Source organism: Trachypithecus francoisi, unplaced genomic scaffold (genome assembly GCF_009764315.1).
Source record: "Trachypithecus francoisi isolate TF-2019V2 unplaced genomic scaffold, Tfra_2.0 Lachesis_group13, whole genome shotgun sequence".
Classification (NCBI taxonomy): Eukaryota; Metazoa; Chordata; class Mammalia; order Primates; family Cercopithecidae; genus Trachypithecus; species Trachypithecus francoisi.
Window position 1 is genome coordinate 38,823,113 of NW_022681458.1, and position 14,947 is coordinate 38,838,059.

Here is a 14,947-nt window from a genome sequence, read left to right on the forward strand (position 1 = left end):
ACAGCTCTCTGTTGCTTACAGTTTATTCCATTATCAAGAAATTAATAAATTCTGTTCTAGTATGGCTGATGACGCTCCTATCAGACCCAGTCTGCCCACAGAGAACATTTATAAATGCTGGACAAAATTAAAAAAAAAAAAAAGATCTAAAGGCAGATAGATCTTGAGAGGCATTAAGGCTTTGAGAAAAAAGTGGCATGGGGCAAGTTACTCATTTTTATGGCTTTTAGCTTGAGGGCAGGCTGAAATCAGCACTGTGCAGTGGAACTAAAATTGCTGAAGAAAATCATTCTAGGCTGGGTGTGGTGCCTCACGCCTGTAATCCCAGCACTTTGGGAGGGCAAGGCGGGCAGATCACTTGAGGTCAGGAATTCGAGACCAGCCTGGCCAAAGTGGCGAAACCCTGTCTCTACTAAAAATACAAAAATTAGCTGAGTATCATGGCACACACCTGTAATCCTAGCTACTCAGGAGGCTGAGGCAGGAGAAGCACTTGAACCCGGGAAATGGAGGTTGCAGTGAGCTGAGACTGCACCACTGCACTCCAGCCTGGGCGAAAGAGCAAGACTCTGTCTCAATTAAAAAAAAAAGAAAAAAGAGGCCAGGTGTGGTGGTTCACGCCTATAATCCTAGCACTTTGGGAGGCCGAGGTGGGTAGATCATGAGGTCAGGAGATCGAGACCATCCTGGCTAACACGGTGAAACCCCGTCTCCACTTAAAAAAAAAAAAAAAAAAAAAAAAAAAAGCCAGGTGTGGTGGCCAGTGCCTGTAGTCCCAGTTACTCAGGAGGCTGAGGCAGGAGAATGGCGTGAACCTGGGAGGCGGAGCTTGCAGTGAGCCGAGATCGCGCCACTGCACTCCAGCCTGGGCGACCTAGCGAGACTCCGTCTCAAAAAGAAAAAAAAAGAAAAGCAGAAAATTGTTCTGGCCTTGAGAAACTTAGGACATATTTGGGACAGCCACAGTTGCTAAAAAGTGAGGGGAGAACCCTAGAAAGGACAAATTCAGAGAGAGGGAAACCCAATGAATATATAAGACAGTCTCCAGCTAAAGATAAAATAACTGAGGCCGGGCGCGATGGCTCATGCCTGTAATCCCAGCACTTTGGGAGGCTGAGGCGGGTGGATCATGAGGTCAGGAGTTCGAGACCAGCCTGGCCAACATAGTGAAACCCCGTCTCTATTAAAAATACAAAAATTAGCTGGCCGTGGTGGCATGCTCCTGTAGTCACTTGTGTGGAGACTTAAATACGTGCATAAAGATCCCTATATAGAGGCTGAGGGTGGAGAATCACTTGAACCCAGGAGGCAGAGGCTGCAGTGAGCCGAGACCGTGCCTTGTACTCCAGCCTGGGTGACAGAACGAGATTTCATCTCAAGAAAAAAAAAAAAAAAGATAAAATCACTGAACTGAGATTTGAGTTTCTGCCCCAGACAGGTTTGTGGTATGTGTTCACCCAAGTTAACTGCTTACTAAAACAGCAAAAATTGACACACTTTAGAAGAGTCCAGTGTTCCACAATACAATATTCGCAATATCCAGAATACAAAAAAATTACTCAACACACAAAGAACCAGTAAAATGTAACCCATTCTCGTTATTTTTGGCTTCTGGGGATTGCTTTTACTTTTTATTAAAACAGGTGGGGGATTTACCATCATTTATTTAAGGATATATGTTGTGTTTAATACACTATTTCCAGGTAAAAATTATACAAAGTGTCCTTTTAAAAGGTTGTATCAATATATAGTTAATTCAGCAATGTTTGGAAGTGTTTCTATCACTTAATCACGGTTAAAATTCCATAGGTTAACTAGTATTTCTTTCAGCCTCATAAATTGGACATCTTACTGTACATTTCTTAGCCATACTTACTTCTTTTGTGAATTGGCAGTTAATATCTTTCGTCCCTTTTTTTTTTTGAGACAGGGTCTCTGTTGCCTAGGCTTACCACAACCTCTACCTCCTGGGCTCAAGTGATCCTTCAACCTCAGCCTCCCGAGTAGCTGGGACTACAGGCATGTGCCACCACACCCAGCTAATTTTTGTATTTTTTATAAAATAAATGGGGTTTCACCATGTTGCCCATGACTTGTCTTGAACTCCTAGGCTCAAGCAATCCACCCACTTTGGCCTCCCAAAAGAGCTGGGATTACAGGTGTGAGTCACAGCACCCAGCCTTTTTGTCCATTTGCTATAGAATGTTTCTTTCATCTTGATTTATATCAGTTCTTTAGCAAGTCTTCCCTTATATGTTGAAATTTATTTTTCAAATTTGGCTTTTATCTTTGTTTACGGTATGTCTCTCCCAAAACAGAAAGTTCTTATAATTTTTTATATAGTCAAATCTATCATATCTATTATTTAATAGTCTGGTTTGGGGACCATAGCTTTCAAGTCAATCTTAATAGATATCATAAAAACACTCATCATGGCAACACTTTTTTTTTTTGTTTGTTTGTTTTTTTTTTTTGTTTTTTTTTTTTTTTTTGAGGCGGAGTCCCGCTCTGTCTCCCGGACTGGAGTGCAGTGGCCGGATCTCAGCTCACTGCAAGCTCCGCCTCCCGGGTTTACGCCATTCTCCTGCCTCAGCCTCCCGAGTAGCTGGGACTACAGGCGCCCGCCACCTCGCCCAGCTAGTTTTTTTATTTTTAGTAGAGACGGGGTTTCACCGTGTTAGCCAGGATGGTCTCGATCTCCTGACCTCGTGATCCACCCGTCTCGGCCTCCCAAAGTGCTGGGATTACAGGCTTGAGCCACCGCGCCCGGCCGGCAACACTTTTAATGTAGCTTCTGAGATATCACCAAATGAAACTTAAATTCTATATATAAGAGCCTTATATATCTACAAAAATATGTACAATACAATATTCGCAATATCCAGAATACAAAAAAATTACTCAACACACAAAGAACCAGTAAAATGTAACCCATTCTCGTTATTTTTGGCTTCTGGGGATTGCAGACAAGGAGTATTTATTTGTTGTCTATTATGGATTCCTTGTGGCACACTCTTTTCAAACTTTCATGTCTTTATTCTCATACCCTGTACAAATCTCTACTCAAAGGTCAATATATATATATATATATATTTTTTTTTTTTTTTGAGACGGATTCTTGCTCCGTCACCTAGAGTGCAGTGGCATGATCTTGGCTCACTGCAACCTCCACCTTCTGGGTTCAAGCAATTTGCTAGCCTCAGCCTCCCAAGCAGCTGGGACTACAGGCGTGTGCCACCACTCTCAGTTAATCTTTGTATTTTAGTAGAGATGGGGTTTCACCATGCTGGCCAGGCTGGTCTTGAACTCCTGACCTCAAGGGGATCTCCCCCTGCCTTGGCCTCCCAAAGTGATGGGATTACATGCATGAGCCATCACACCTGGCCATATTTTCTTTTTCTTTTTCTTTTTTTTCTGTGGCAGAGTTTCACTTTTGTTGCCCAGGCTAGAGTGCAATGGTGTGATCTTAGCTCACTGCAACCTGCGCTTCCCAGGTTCAAACAATTCTCCTGCCTCAACCTCCTGAGTAGCTGGGATTACAGGCATGCGCCACCATGCCTGGCTAATTTTGTATTTTTAGTAGAGACGGGGTTTCTTCATGTTGGTCAGGCTGGTCTTGAACTCCCGACCTCAGGTGATCCACCTGCTTCAGCCTCCCAAAGTGCTGGGATTACAGGCATAAGCCACTGAGCCTGGCCCATATTTTCTTTAATAACTCCCTTTTCATCACTTTCTTATTCACTATACTTTTCTTCATAGCACTTACTGCTACTTGCAATTATATTATACATTCCTGTAGCTGTTTGTGGACTCTTCAACTCAAATACAAGCCCCAGGAGACATATCTGTATTGTTCACCTATGTTCCCAGTGCCTAGAATAGGCCTTGACAAAAAATTGTAATTTAGGCCGGGCGCGGTGGCTCAAGCCTGTAATCCCAGCACTTTGGGAGGCCGAGACGGGCGGATCACGAGGTCAGGAGATCGAGACCATCCTGGCTAACACGGTGAAACCCCGTCTCTACTAAAAAAATACAAAAAATTAGCCGGGCGAGATGGCGGGCGCCTGTAGTCCCAGCTACTCGGGAGGCTGAGGCGAGAGAATGGCGTAAACCCGGGAGGCGGAGCTTGCAGTGAGCTGAGATCCGGCCACTGCACTCCAGCCTGGGCGACAGAGCGAGACTCCGTCTCAACAAAAAAAAAAAAAAAAAAAAAAAAAAAATTGTAATTTAGTAAATAAGGGTTAAATAAATGAATGAATGTCTTAATGAGTGAATGAAGTTACTGTTCCAGGTCTAGTATCACAGTAGAAACAACAGTCCATAATCTAAAAGCAAACTTACCTCCAACAGTTTCAGATTATCTAGGTCAAGAGAAGGTTCAGATGTTGCTGCCTCCATCATGTTCATACTGTGAAGACCTTGTTTACGGTCTCCTATAGGAACAGGAAACAGGTTACTAATATATGGTTTTCTGAAAATGAGTATCTTTTTACACTTTTTATAATATTACACTTAGAAAGAAGAGCTGCAGAAAGATTAGCAGCAAGATTTATGCCTAATGTCAAGAGGACTAAAGCGATTTACTAAACTAGGTAATACCTATAAATGAAGATGAATGCAGAATAGCATGAAAGCCAAATTCTGGGAGACACTTTCATAATGACTTACTTTAAAAGTTTAAAACCCTAAGCAATATTTTTATAAAAACTTTAAAGAAGATTGTATAGAAGTTATTCAAATGAATGAATGCTGACTTCCTAAACAGTCCATCAAACCTAAAGTTTATTAGAACCAACTTGACATTTGATGACACTGAGGAATTACTGTTATTTTTTCAGATGTGAAAATGGTGTTATGGATATGTATTCTTAAAGCTCCTGTATTATAGAGATAATATTTAAAGAGATATAATATCTAATTAAATATTTATAGATATATTGTATCCGTGATTTGCTTCAAAATAATCCAGTGGCATGGAAAGGGGTAGTGACTGATAATTTAAATGATGAAACAATACTGTCCATATGTGATAACTACTGAGGCTGGCTGTACTTTGCGTAACTTTGAGACTATTGTTTTTTAACATAGGGCATTTAAAAGGAGCAAATAAACTGCTTAAATTGCATGTTTAATAAATGATAGGACAAAAAAATGGTAATTTTTACCTGTCAACATTCTGTATCCAAAGCATAAGGCAACTATCAAAACAGTTAATACAGAGACTGATGCCAAAGCAATGATTATTGTCTCATCTCGGTTAAATGAATGAGGTGGACCTAAAAGAAAACAAATTTTGAAACGTCATCATTTTTTGAAAAAGTATTTTGTTAAATACTGACAGACTGCCCTTTAGAAAGGCTGTATCAATGTATAATCAAATCAGTAATGTTTTTGCATCAAAGGAAATGAAAGAAAAATTAGCAAATTTGTGATAATTACAAATTATATTTTTTACTCATACAGACTATTCCATATAGATTTGGAACACTGAAATACCAAGTAGGTGTGCTCCTAATTGTTGAAATACCAACTATACCATGAAACAGCACAGACAGGATAGTATACCATTAAGCGTCTTAGAATCTAATAGTTTTAGAATCACATTTGGTTTTAACTCCTCAATTTCCTCATTTATAAAAATAGTACTCTGTATTTCCCAAGTTAGCTGTAAGATTTAGATGGCAGTCTAAGTACTTAATATGATGTCAAGAATATATTATCTGGCTGGGCACGGTGGCTCATGCCTGTAATCCCAACACTTTGGGAGGCTGCTGCAGGAGGATCACTTGAGGCCAGGAGGTCAAGGCCAGCCTGGACAACATAGCAAAATGCCACGCATTAAAACAAATTAAAAAAAAAAAATTAGTCAGGCATGGTGGCATGTACCTATAGTCCCAGCTACTCAGGGGGCTATGGTAGGAGGATTGCTTGGGCCCAGGAATTTGAGGCTGCAGTGAGCCATGATTGTACCACTGCACTCCAGCTTGGGTGACATAGTGAGACTGTTTCTTAAAAAAAAAATCAAGTTTTTTAAAAAAAGCATATATTATCTATGCAATAAATGGTAGTTATGTTTATCAATATTGATATTATTATTAATGAAAATAGCATGGCTTTGCAGGTAGTTGAATCTGAATTGGACTTGAAGCTCAGTTCTTCCACTTAATATATGACCTTCGGGAAGTTTCTTCACCTATCTGAGCCCAAGTTTACTCACTTGCAGAATGGAATGGGAATACACATAGGTAAATCACAGGGCTATCATGAACATGTAAACATTTTATGTGTTAAGTTCCATTCTGTGGGTCAGATCATGTCTAGAGCAAATACCCTTTAGGATGGATGGCCACCAACTAGAGCACATCCAAAAGACAGCAAGTGCAACTGTGAAGGTATGAGACCTCTGAACTGTGATGGGTAGAAAGAACTGAAAACATCTGATGAGGAAAAAAAGAAAACTTGGGAGGATGTGATAGCTGTCTTCACATCAAAAAATGGACTTGATTTGGACCAAGAAAGAATAACCAGTTCCAATCAGTGTATCTTCAAGGATAACAGCCTTTTAGTTCAGCACACAGAAAAACATGGCTTATAAATAGACCTGTCTAAAATAGAATGAGTTACCCTATGAAAGAGCTGTTCATTGTTTTACTAGACATAGTTATGCAATGTTTGGTAATACTGATCAGAGGCTGTGCTTGATGACTGCCAGCATCTTTATTCATTCTTTATATTCAATCAAAATCAAGCATGTTATACTCAAATTAGAAGCTTCTATGGCAAAGTAGGATGCCTCCATGATGAAGAGTTCCTCTAATGGGCATTCCTGTTTTAATGAATTTGTCTCAATCAAATTAAGTAGAAGTTGCTTATTAAAATGTCAAAACTATATTTCTATAGAAGGATCTGTTGAAACAACACTGAAATATTCTTAATTTGCAGGCCATTTATTAGTCTTTTTTCTTTTCTTTTCTTTTCTTTCTTTCTTTCTTTTTTTTTTTTTTAAGAGAGTCTTGCTCTGTCGCCCAGGCTAGAGTTCAGTGGTGCAATCTCAGCTCACTGCAAACTCCACCTCTCAGACTCAAGTAATTCTTCTTCTGCCTCAGCCTCCTGAGTCACTGGGATTATAGATGTGTAGCACCACACCTGGATAATTTTTTGTATTTTTAGTAGAGATGGGGTTTCACCATGTTAACCAGACTGGTCTTGAACTCCTGGTCTCAAGTTGATGTGCCTACTTTGGTGTCCCGAAGTGCTGGGATTACAGGTATGAGTCACTGTGTCCAGCCCATTTATTAGATATTAATAGATTTTAACATGTTGATCATTGTGCCTCCTTTTAACATACAGAGTAACTTACAGGCAAAAAAGCTACATATAAAACTCATTTTACCACAATGAGATACTATTTCACATACATTAGCATGGCTACAATAAAAAAAAAAAAGAAAATAAAAAGTGCTAGCAAGGATGTGGATAAATCAGAACTCTTGTACATTGCTGGTGGGATATAAAATGGTAAATATACAGCAGAAAACAGTTTGCAAGTTCTTCAAAAAGTTAAACATGGAATCACCATAAGACCCAGCAATTCCACTCCTAGGCATATATCAAAAAGAACCAAAAACAAGTGTTCAAACACAAACTTCTACACGCATGTTCACAGCATCACTATTGACAATCCCAGCACACCGGGAGGCTGAGGCAGACTGATCACGAGGTCAGGGGTTTGAGACCGCCTGACCAACATGGTGAAACCACATCTCTACCAAAAATACAAAAATTAGCCAGGAATGGTGACGCGTGCCTGTAATCCCAGCTACTCAGGAGGCTGAGGCAGGAGAATCACTTGAACCTGGGAGGCAGAGGTTGCAGTGAGCCAAGATCATGCCATTGTACTCCAGCCTGGGCAAGAGAGTGAGACTCCATCTCAAAAAAAAAAAAAAAAAAAAACAGCTAACTCATTTTTAGAATTTGCTAAACCTAAAAAATAAACTATTTTCAATACATACACACACACACACAAAACTAAATAATTTATAGATTGATGGCTATACAAGGATATTTTATATGCTTACAGTTTTTCTTTTCCAGAAAGTCATATAGTTGTAATGATACAATATATAGACTTTTCAGACTGCCTTCTTTCACTTAGCAGTATGTACTTTAGGTTCCTCCATGTCTTTTTGTGGCTTTAGTAGTTCATTTCCTTTTATCACTGAATATTATCCATGTCATAGATGTACAATCTCAGCTCACTGCAACCTCTGCCTCCTAGGTTCAAGTGATTTTCCTGCCTCCGCCTCCTAAGTAGCTGGGATTACAGGCACGTGCCACCATACCTGGCTAATTTTTGTATTTTTAGTAGAGACGGGGTTTCACCATGTTGGTCAGGCTGGCCTTGAACTCCTGACCTCATGATCTGCCCACCTCAGCCTCCCAAAGTGCTAGGATTACAGGCACAAGCCACCGCACCCAGCCGAAAACTGTTATTTCTTTAAATGTTTGTTAGAATAAAAAAATTCATAGGTCTAACATGAAACAAAGTGCTGGGATTACAGGCTTGAGCCACCGCGCCCGGCCAAGGCTAAATATTTAAATGTGTTCTTACATTCTTGTGTAATTCAAGTAAATACGAGTTAATAAAGATTATCTTAAGTCTTCTCTATAAAAAATAAAGTTAAATATTAAATGTAACATTAATATGGCATTATGGATAAAACTGTTTCTGCAAATGAGTTAAGATATCCAATGTTATAATTCCCAAAAGAACTGAACCATATTACTTATTTGAAAAATGTATTTCAAATTCAACTAGGAATGAGAATTGATAAGGAATCTAATTTTATTTTTTAAAAATCTAATTTTTAATTCTGAAATATGTGGACATGTTTAAATTTCAATATTTAAAATTTAGATTAATGTTCTTTAAAGGACATTACCAATTAAATAAAATATTAAAATTTTAATGTAACAAAGGTTAGCTTTTGGAAAAACCTGAAACACCAAATATTGTACATAAAAGCACAGAATTAGTACAACTGAAAATGTAATAATAAAGATTTTTCCACTGGGATTTAGCTTTCTAGGTTTTTTTCTTTGCTTTTACTAAATTATGAGAACATTGTATACAGCTAACTAATGTGTATTTTATCAAGCTTTTATTACAAAATAGAAATGATAATTTTCCTAGTCTTTTTCTAGTTGTTGGAAAGTGATTTTAGCATTACCCAAATTTTTGGAAACTGGATAAATTTATATAATACTAATATAAATAGTAAGGTTTCTAGAAATGTTTCCATTTGCAAAATTGTTTTTGTTACTAATATAAACAACAAAAGTTTTTTATAGCCTATGAAGAAAAGCAGTATCTTGGAAACACTAAAAATGATTAACTATATACACGGTGCTTACTTTTTTAAATTCAGAATAAGAGATACTAAAAAGTATGCTGCTTAAACTACAACCAACTATGACTTATCCCCTAGAATGTTTATGCTTTACTTCTTGATAAGCTCCTTTAGACTTATTTGGACAGAGATTATTAAAATCATTCTTATACAGCCCATAAAAAGAAAAACAGAAGCAAAATAAATTGGTGTAGGTATTCCTAAAACTTTTTCATATTTAGAGTTAGATTCCTCTGAATATTTTTTCAAATTTGTCAAGTATGTCCTATTTTTCCATACATTTCTACCTTATGTGTCATTAAAAACATCACTGAGAATCATAACCCAACATTTCCTTAAAAAATTATTTCGACTTTTGTCTCTGGAATTTTCTTTCCATCTACTAACACTGATACTGAAAATTTTAATGCAGATGCTTTCTTGATCATGCCAGAAAGTGCCAATGGAAGGTTGCTTCTTCTAGTTTTAATCTTTTTATTATAAAAAACTTACTACTATACACAAAAGTGGAGTATACATACAAATTCCAAAGACCCATCACTAAATGTTAGCAACCATCAACATTTTGTTATCCAATGAAACATTTTCAAACAATACAACTCATTTGACTTCTCATATGGTTTGTTGACAGAAACACTGAAGGGTTGCTGTTAAGTGGACATTCTGCCAGAGTTAACAATCAAGTTCACATGTACATAGGTGACAACTCCCATATTTCATCAGTTTTTTTTTTTTTTTGAGACGGAGTCTCGCTCTGTCGCCCGGGCTGGAGTGCAGTGGCCGGATCTCAGCTCACTGCAAGCTCCGCCTCCCGGGTTCCCACCATTCTCCTGCCTCAGCCTCCCGAGTAGCTGGGACTACAGGCGCCCGCCACCACGCCCGGCTAGTTTTTTGTATTTTTTTTTAGTAGAGACGGGGTTTCACCGTGTTAACCAGGATGGTCTCGAACTCCTGACCTCGTGATCCGCCCGTCTCGGCCTCCCAAAGTGCTGGGATTACAGGCTTGAGCCACCGTGCCCGGCCTATTTCATTAGTTTTAATATATACATTGATCACATCTTAAAATCTCCTACAGTGGGATATATCATATTTGTGGCACTGTAAAATTATTTGACAGTATTTCTTTTTCTTGGTGATAAGGAAATAATAGCCTCAGCCGGGCACAGTGACTGACGCCTGTAATCCCAGAACTTTGGGAGACCCAGGTGGGTAGATCACTAGGTCAGGAGTTCGGGACCAGCCTGACCAACATGGTGAAACCCCACCTCTACTAAAAATACAAAAATTAGCCGGGCGTGATGGTGCGCACCTGTAATCCCAGCTACTCGGGAGGCTGAGGCAGGAGAATCCCTTGAACCTAGGAGGCAGAGGTTGCAGTCAGCCGAGATCACACCACTGCACTCCAACCTGGGCAACAGAGCGAGACTCAAAAATAATAATAATAATAATAGCCTCAACTGACAGCTTTTTAGATAAGATAAAATGATTTATCATATCACATATGTTAAAATGTGAAAAAAGGGTCGGGCACAGTGGCTCACACCTGTAATCCCAGCACTTTGGGAGGCTGAGGTGGGCGGATCACCTGAGGTCAGGAGTTCGAGACCAGTCTAGCCAACATGGTGAAACCTGTCTCTACTAAAAATACAAAAATTAACCAGGCATGGTGGCACATGCCTGTAATTCCAGCTACTCATGAGGCTGAGGCAGGAGAATCGCTTGAACCTGGGAGGCAGAGGTTGCAGTGAGCCAAGATCGTGCCATTGCACTCCAGCATGGGCAATAAGAGTGAAACTCCATCTCAGGAAAAAAAAAAAAGTGAAAAAAGGCCAGGCAACAGTGGTTCATGCCTGTGATCTCAGCATTTTGGGAGGCTAAGGTGGGAGAATTGCTTTAGGCCAGGAGCTTGAGACCAGCCTGGGTGACAGAGCAAGACTTTGTCTCTACAAAGAAAAAAAAAAAAAAATTAGCTGGGTGTGGTAGTGCATACCTATAGTCCCAGTTACTTCGGAGGCTGAGACAGGAAGACTGCTCGTGCCCAGGAGTTCGAGGCTGCAGTGAGCCATAACTGTGTTACTGTACTCCAGTATGGATGGGTGACAGAGCAAGACACTGTCTCGACCAATGTGAAAAAAAGAGACTCCCACTTCTGCTTAGAGTATAGAAAGATGCAAATAATTTGGTTCCCATCTTAATAAGAAGCCAAAACACCTCCCTGACAACAAGTCAGAAAACCTAAAAGTCACAACCTTTTCTTTAAAAATAAGATCTAAGGACAAAAGGAAACTAAATGGATTAAAAAGTAGAATATGACAAGAGTCTTCCAAGAGTGAAAAGACCCAAGGCTGTTCTTATTCTAGGTAAAGCAGTGGGTGGAGGAGGACACCACAGTACATGTGAGTAGGAAGAAACAGCTGAACATTTAATGAATTCCTTTTTTTTTTTTTTAAGGCAGAGTCTCACTCTCTTGCACAGGTGGAGTGCAATGGCATGATCTCGGGTCACTACAACCTCTGCCTCCCAGGCTCTAGCAATTCTCCCGCCTCAGCCTCCCGAGTAGCTGGGATTATAGGCGCACACCACTATGCCTGGATAATTTTTTTTGCTGTTACTGTTTTTTGAGACAGAGTTTTGCTCTTGTCACCCAGGCTGGAGTGTAGTGGCGCAATCTCAGCTCATTGCAACCTCCGCCTTCTGGGTTCAAGCAATTCTCCTGCCTCAGCGTCCCGAGTAGCTGGAATTACAGGCACATGCCACCATGCCCAGCTAATTTTTTGTATTTTTAGTAGAGATGGGGTTTCATCATGTTGGTCAGGCTGGTCTCCAACTCCTGACCTCATGATCCACCCGCCTCAGCCCTCATGAGCCGCCCGCCTTGGCCTCCCAAAGTGCTGGGATTACAGGTGTGAGCCATCACACCTAGCCAATGCACTGAATATTTATGTGCCCTGCAAATTCATACGTTAAAGCCTAAATCCCCAATGTGACACTATATGGAGGTGGAACCTTTGGAAGGTAATTATATAGTGAGGGTAGAGCCCTCATGAATGGGTTTAGGGCCCTTATTTAAAAAAAAAAAAAAAAAAGGCCGGGCATGGTGGCTCATGTAATCCCAGGTGGAGGCCAAGGTGAGTGGATCACTCGAGGACTTGAGGTCAGGAGTTTGAGACCAGCCTGGCCAACATGATGAAACCCTGTCTGTACTAAAAATACAAAAAATTAGCTGGGTGTGGTGGCGTGTGCCTGTAACCCCACCTACTTGTGAAGCTGAGGCAGGAGAATCGCTTGAACCCGAGAGGTGGAGGTTGCAGTGAGCTGATATCATACCACTGCACTCCAGCCTGGGTGAGTGAGACTCTGTCTCAAAAAAAAAAATTAATAAAAAAAATTTTTAAAAAGAGGAGACACAGGATCTTTCTGTTCTCTGCCATGTGAGAACACTGGCATGTGAGTCACATGTAATATGTAAGTTACAATGAAAAGACAACCATCTACAGGCACTATTAAGGACACGGACTTCCCAGACTCTAGAACTAAGCATCCAGTCTATGCTACTTTGACTGAGACACCTAGGTAGGAAAATCTGTCCTAAGGCATTACATCAAGTATTAGCAAGCATGATGAACAGTGATTTAACTTCAAAATTTAACTATAATTTAACATTATCACAAACAACCAGTTGTTAGGAAATAAGTAGTCTATTACTGATAATATTACACTTCTAAAATATTTCAGGTAAAAGTAGTAAAGTAGTTTAGTGAAAAGAGGTCATAAGTTTTAGCCCCACTTTAGCCACTGTGGACAAATTATATAATTTTTCTGGGCTCTTACTTCTTTATGCATAAAATAAAGTAGTTATAGAATGCCAGCACCACCTCTAGCTTGCTAAGCTCCAGCCAAAGGAGAAGAATAAGTAAGGAGGTCTCTATACCATGGCTTATAAAAGGCACAATAATGTTCACAAATTAACTGGAAGTAAAGCATCCAGTAAGCAAGTGGTTACAAAAGTTGCTCATAAGAGATCAAGCACAGTGCTCACACCTGTAATCCAGCTACTCAGGAGGCTAGGGTGGGAGAGCTGCTTGAGCTCAGGAGTTAGAGGCTGCAGTGAGCTATGATTGTGCCACTACACTCCGGCCTAGAAGACAGAGTAAAGCCATTTCCAAAATTAAAACAAAAAAAACCCAACCAAACAAACAAAAAAACCAGCTGCTCCTAAGAGAGTGCCCTCTACAGGATAGGTGAAGAAACCTCAGAGTTACAGACCTATTTGCGAGGCACTCTGTAATAAGTACTAATCAGAAGTCCCCTGAACTTCTGATTGGCAAACTTTTCTTCCAGCGTCTGACGTGAGAAATTGTTCAGGACTTCAAAATAGATTGGCACATCTAGAGTACAGCTATTGGTATTTTGACAAATAGCTATCTCTCTGGTTGAGTAGGCCTATCTGGTTGGCCTTTTTGAAGACACTAACCTGTATGTTATCCACGCCAAACATGTAACAATCACGCCAAAAGATATCCAGCTAGCACACTGCATTTGTAGAAAGCATCCTTATGAATCTACCATGATGGGCCGGGCGCGGTGGCTCATGCCTGTAATCCCAGCACTTTGGGAGGTCGAGGCAGGTGGATCATGAGGTCAGGAGTTCAAGACCAGCCTGGCCAAGATGGTGAAACCCTGTCTCTACTAAAAATACAAAAAATTAGCTGGGTGTGGTGGCGTGTGCCTGTAACCCCACCTACTTGTGAAGCTGAGGCAGGAGAATCGCTTGAACCGAGAGGTGGAGGTTGCAGTGAGCTGATATCATACCACTGCACTCCAGCCTGGGTGAGTGAGACTCTGTCTCAAAAAAAAAAATTAATAAAAAAAATTTTTAAAAAGAGGAGACACAGGATCTTTCTGTTCTCTGCCATGTGAGAACACTGGCATGTGAGTCACATGTAATATGTAAGTTACAATGAAAAGACAACCATCTACAGGCACTATTAAGGACACGGACTTCCCAGACTCTAGAACTAAGCATCCAGTCTATGCTACTTTGACTGAGACACCTAGGTAGGAAAATCTGTCCTAAGGCATTACATCAAGTATTAGCAAGCATGATGAACAGTGATTTAACTTCAAAATTTAACTATAATTTAACATTATCACAAACAACCAGTTGTTAAGAAATAAGTAGTCTATTACTGATAATATTACACTTCCAAAATATTTCAGGTAAAAGTAGTAAAGTAGTTTAGTGAAAAGAGGTCATAAGTTTTAGCCCCACTTTAGCCACTGTGGACAAATTATATAATTTTTCTGGGCTCTTACTTCTTTATGCATAAAATAAAGTAGTTATAGAATGCCAGCACCACCTCTAGCTTGCTAAGCTCCAGCCAAAGGAGAAGAATAAGTAAGGAGGTCTCTATACCATGGCTTATAAAAGGCACAATAATGTTCACAAATTAACTGGAAGTAAAGCATCCAGTAAGCAAGTGGTTACAAAAGTTGCTCATAAGAGATCAAGCACAGTGCTCACACCTGTAATCCAG

General features: G+C 39.9%; 1 protein-coding gene across 2 annotated transcripts in view; it reads right to left on the reverse strand.

Annotated features, from left to right (window-relative positions):
• The window catches only part of BMPR2 (bone morphogenetic protein receptor type 2), a 210,406-nt gene that overhangs the window by 50,191 nt on the left and 145,268 nt on the right, over positions 1 to 14,947 (reverse strand). For both annotated transcript variants that reach the window (XM_033230678.1, XM_033230679.1), the window contains exons 4-5: positions 5,166 to 5,276; positions 4,342 to 4,433 (exon numbers count right to left, since the gene is read on the reverse strand). In XM_033230678.1, coding sequence (XP_033086569.1) covers positions 4,342 to 4,433; positions 5,166 to 5,276 — 203 coding nt within the window. The remainder of the gene's footprint in view (positions 1 to 4,341; positions 4,434 to 5,165; positions 5,277 to 14,947) is intronic.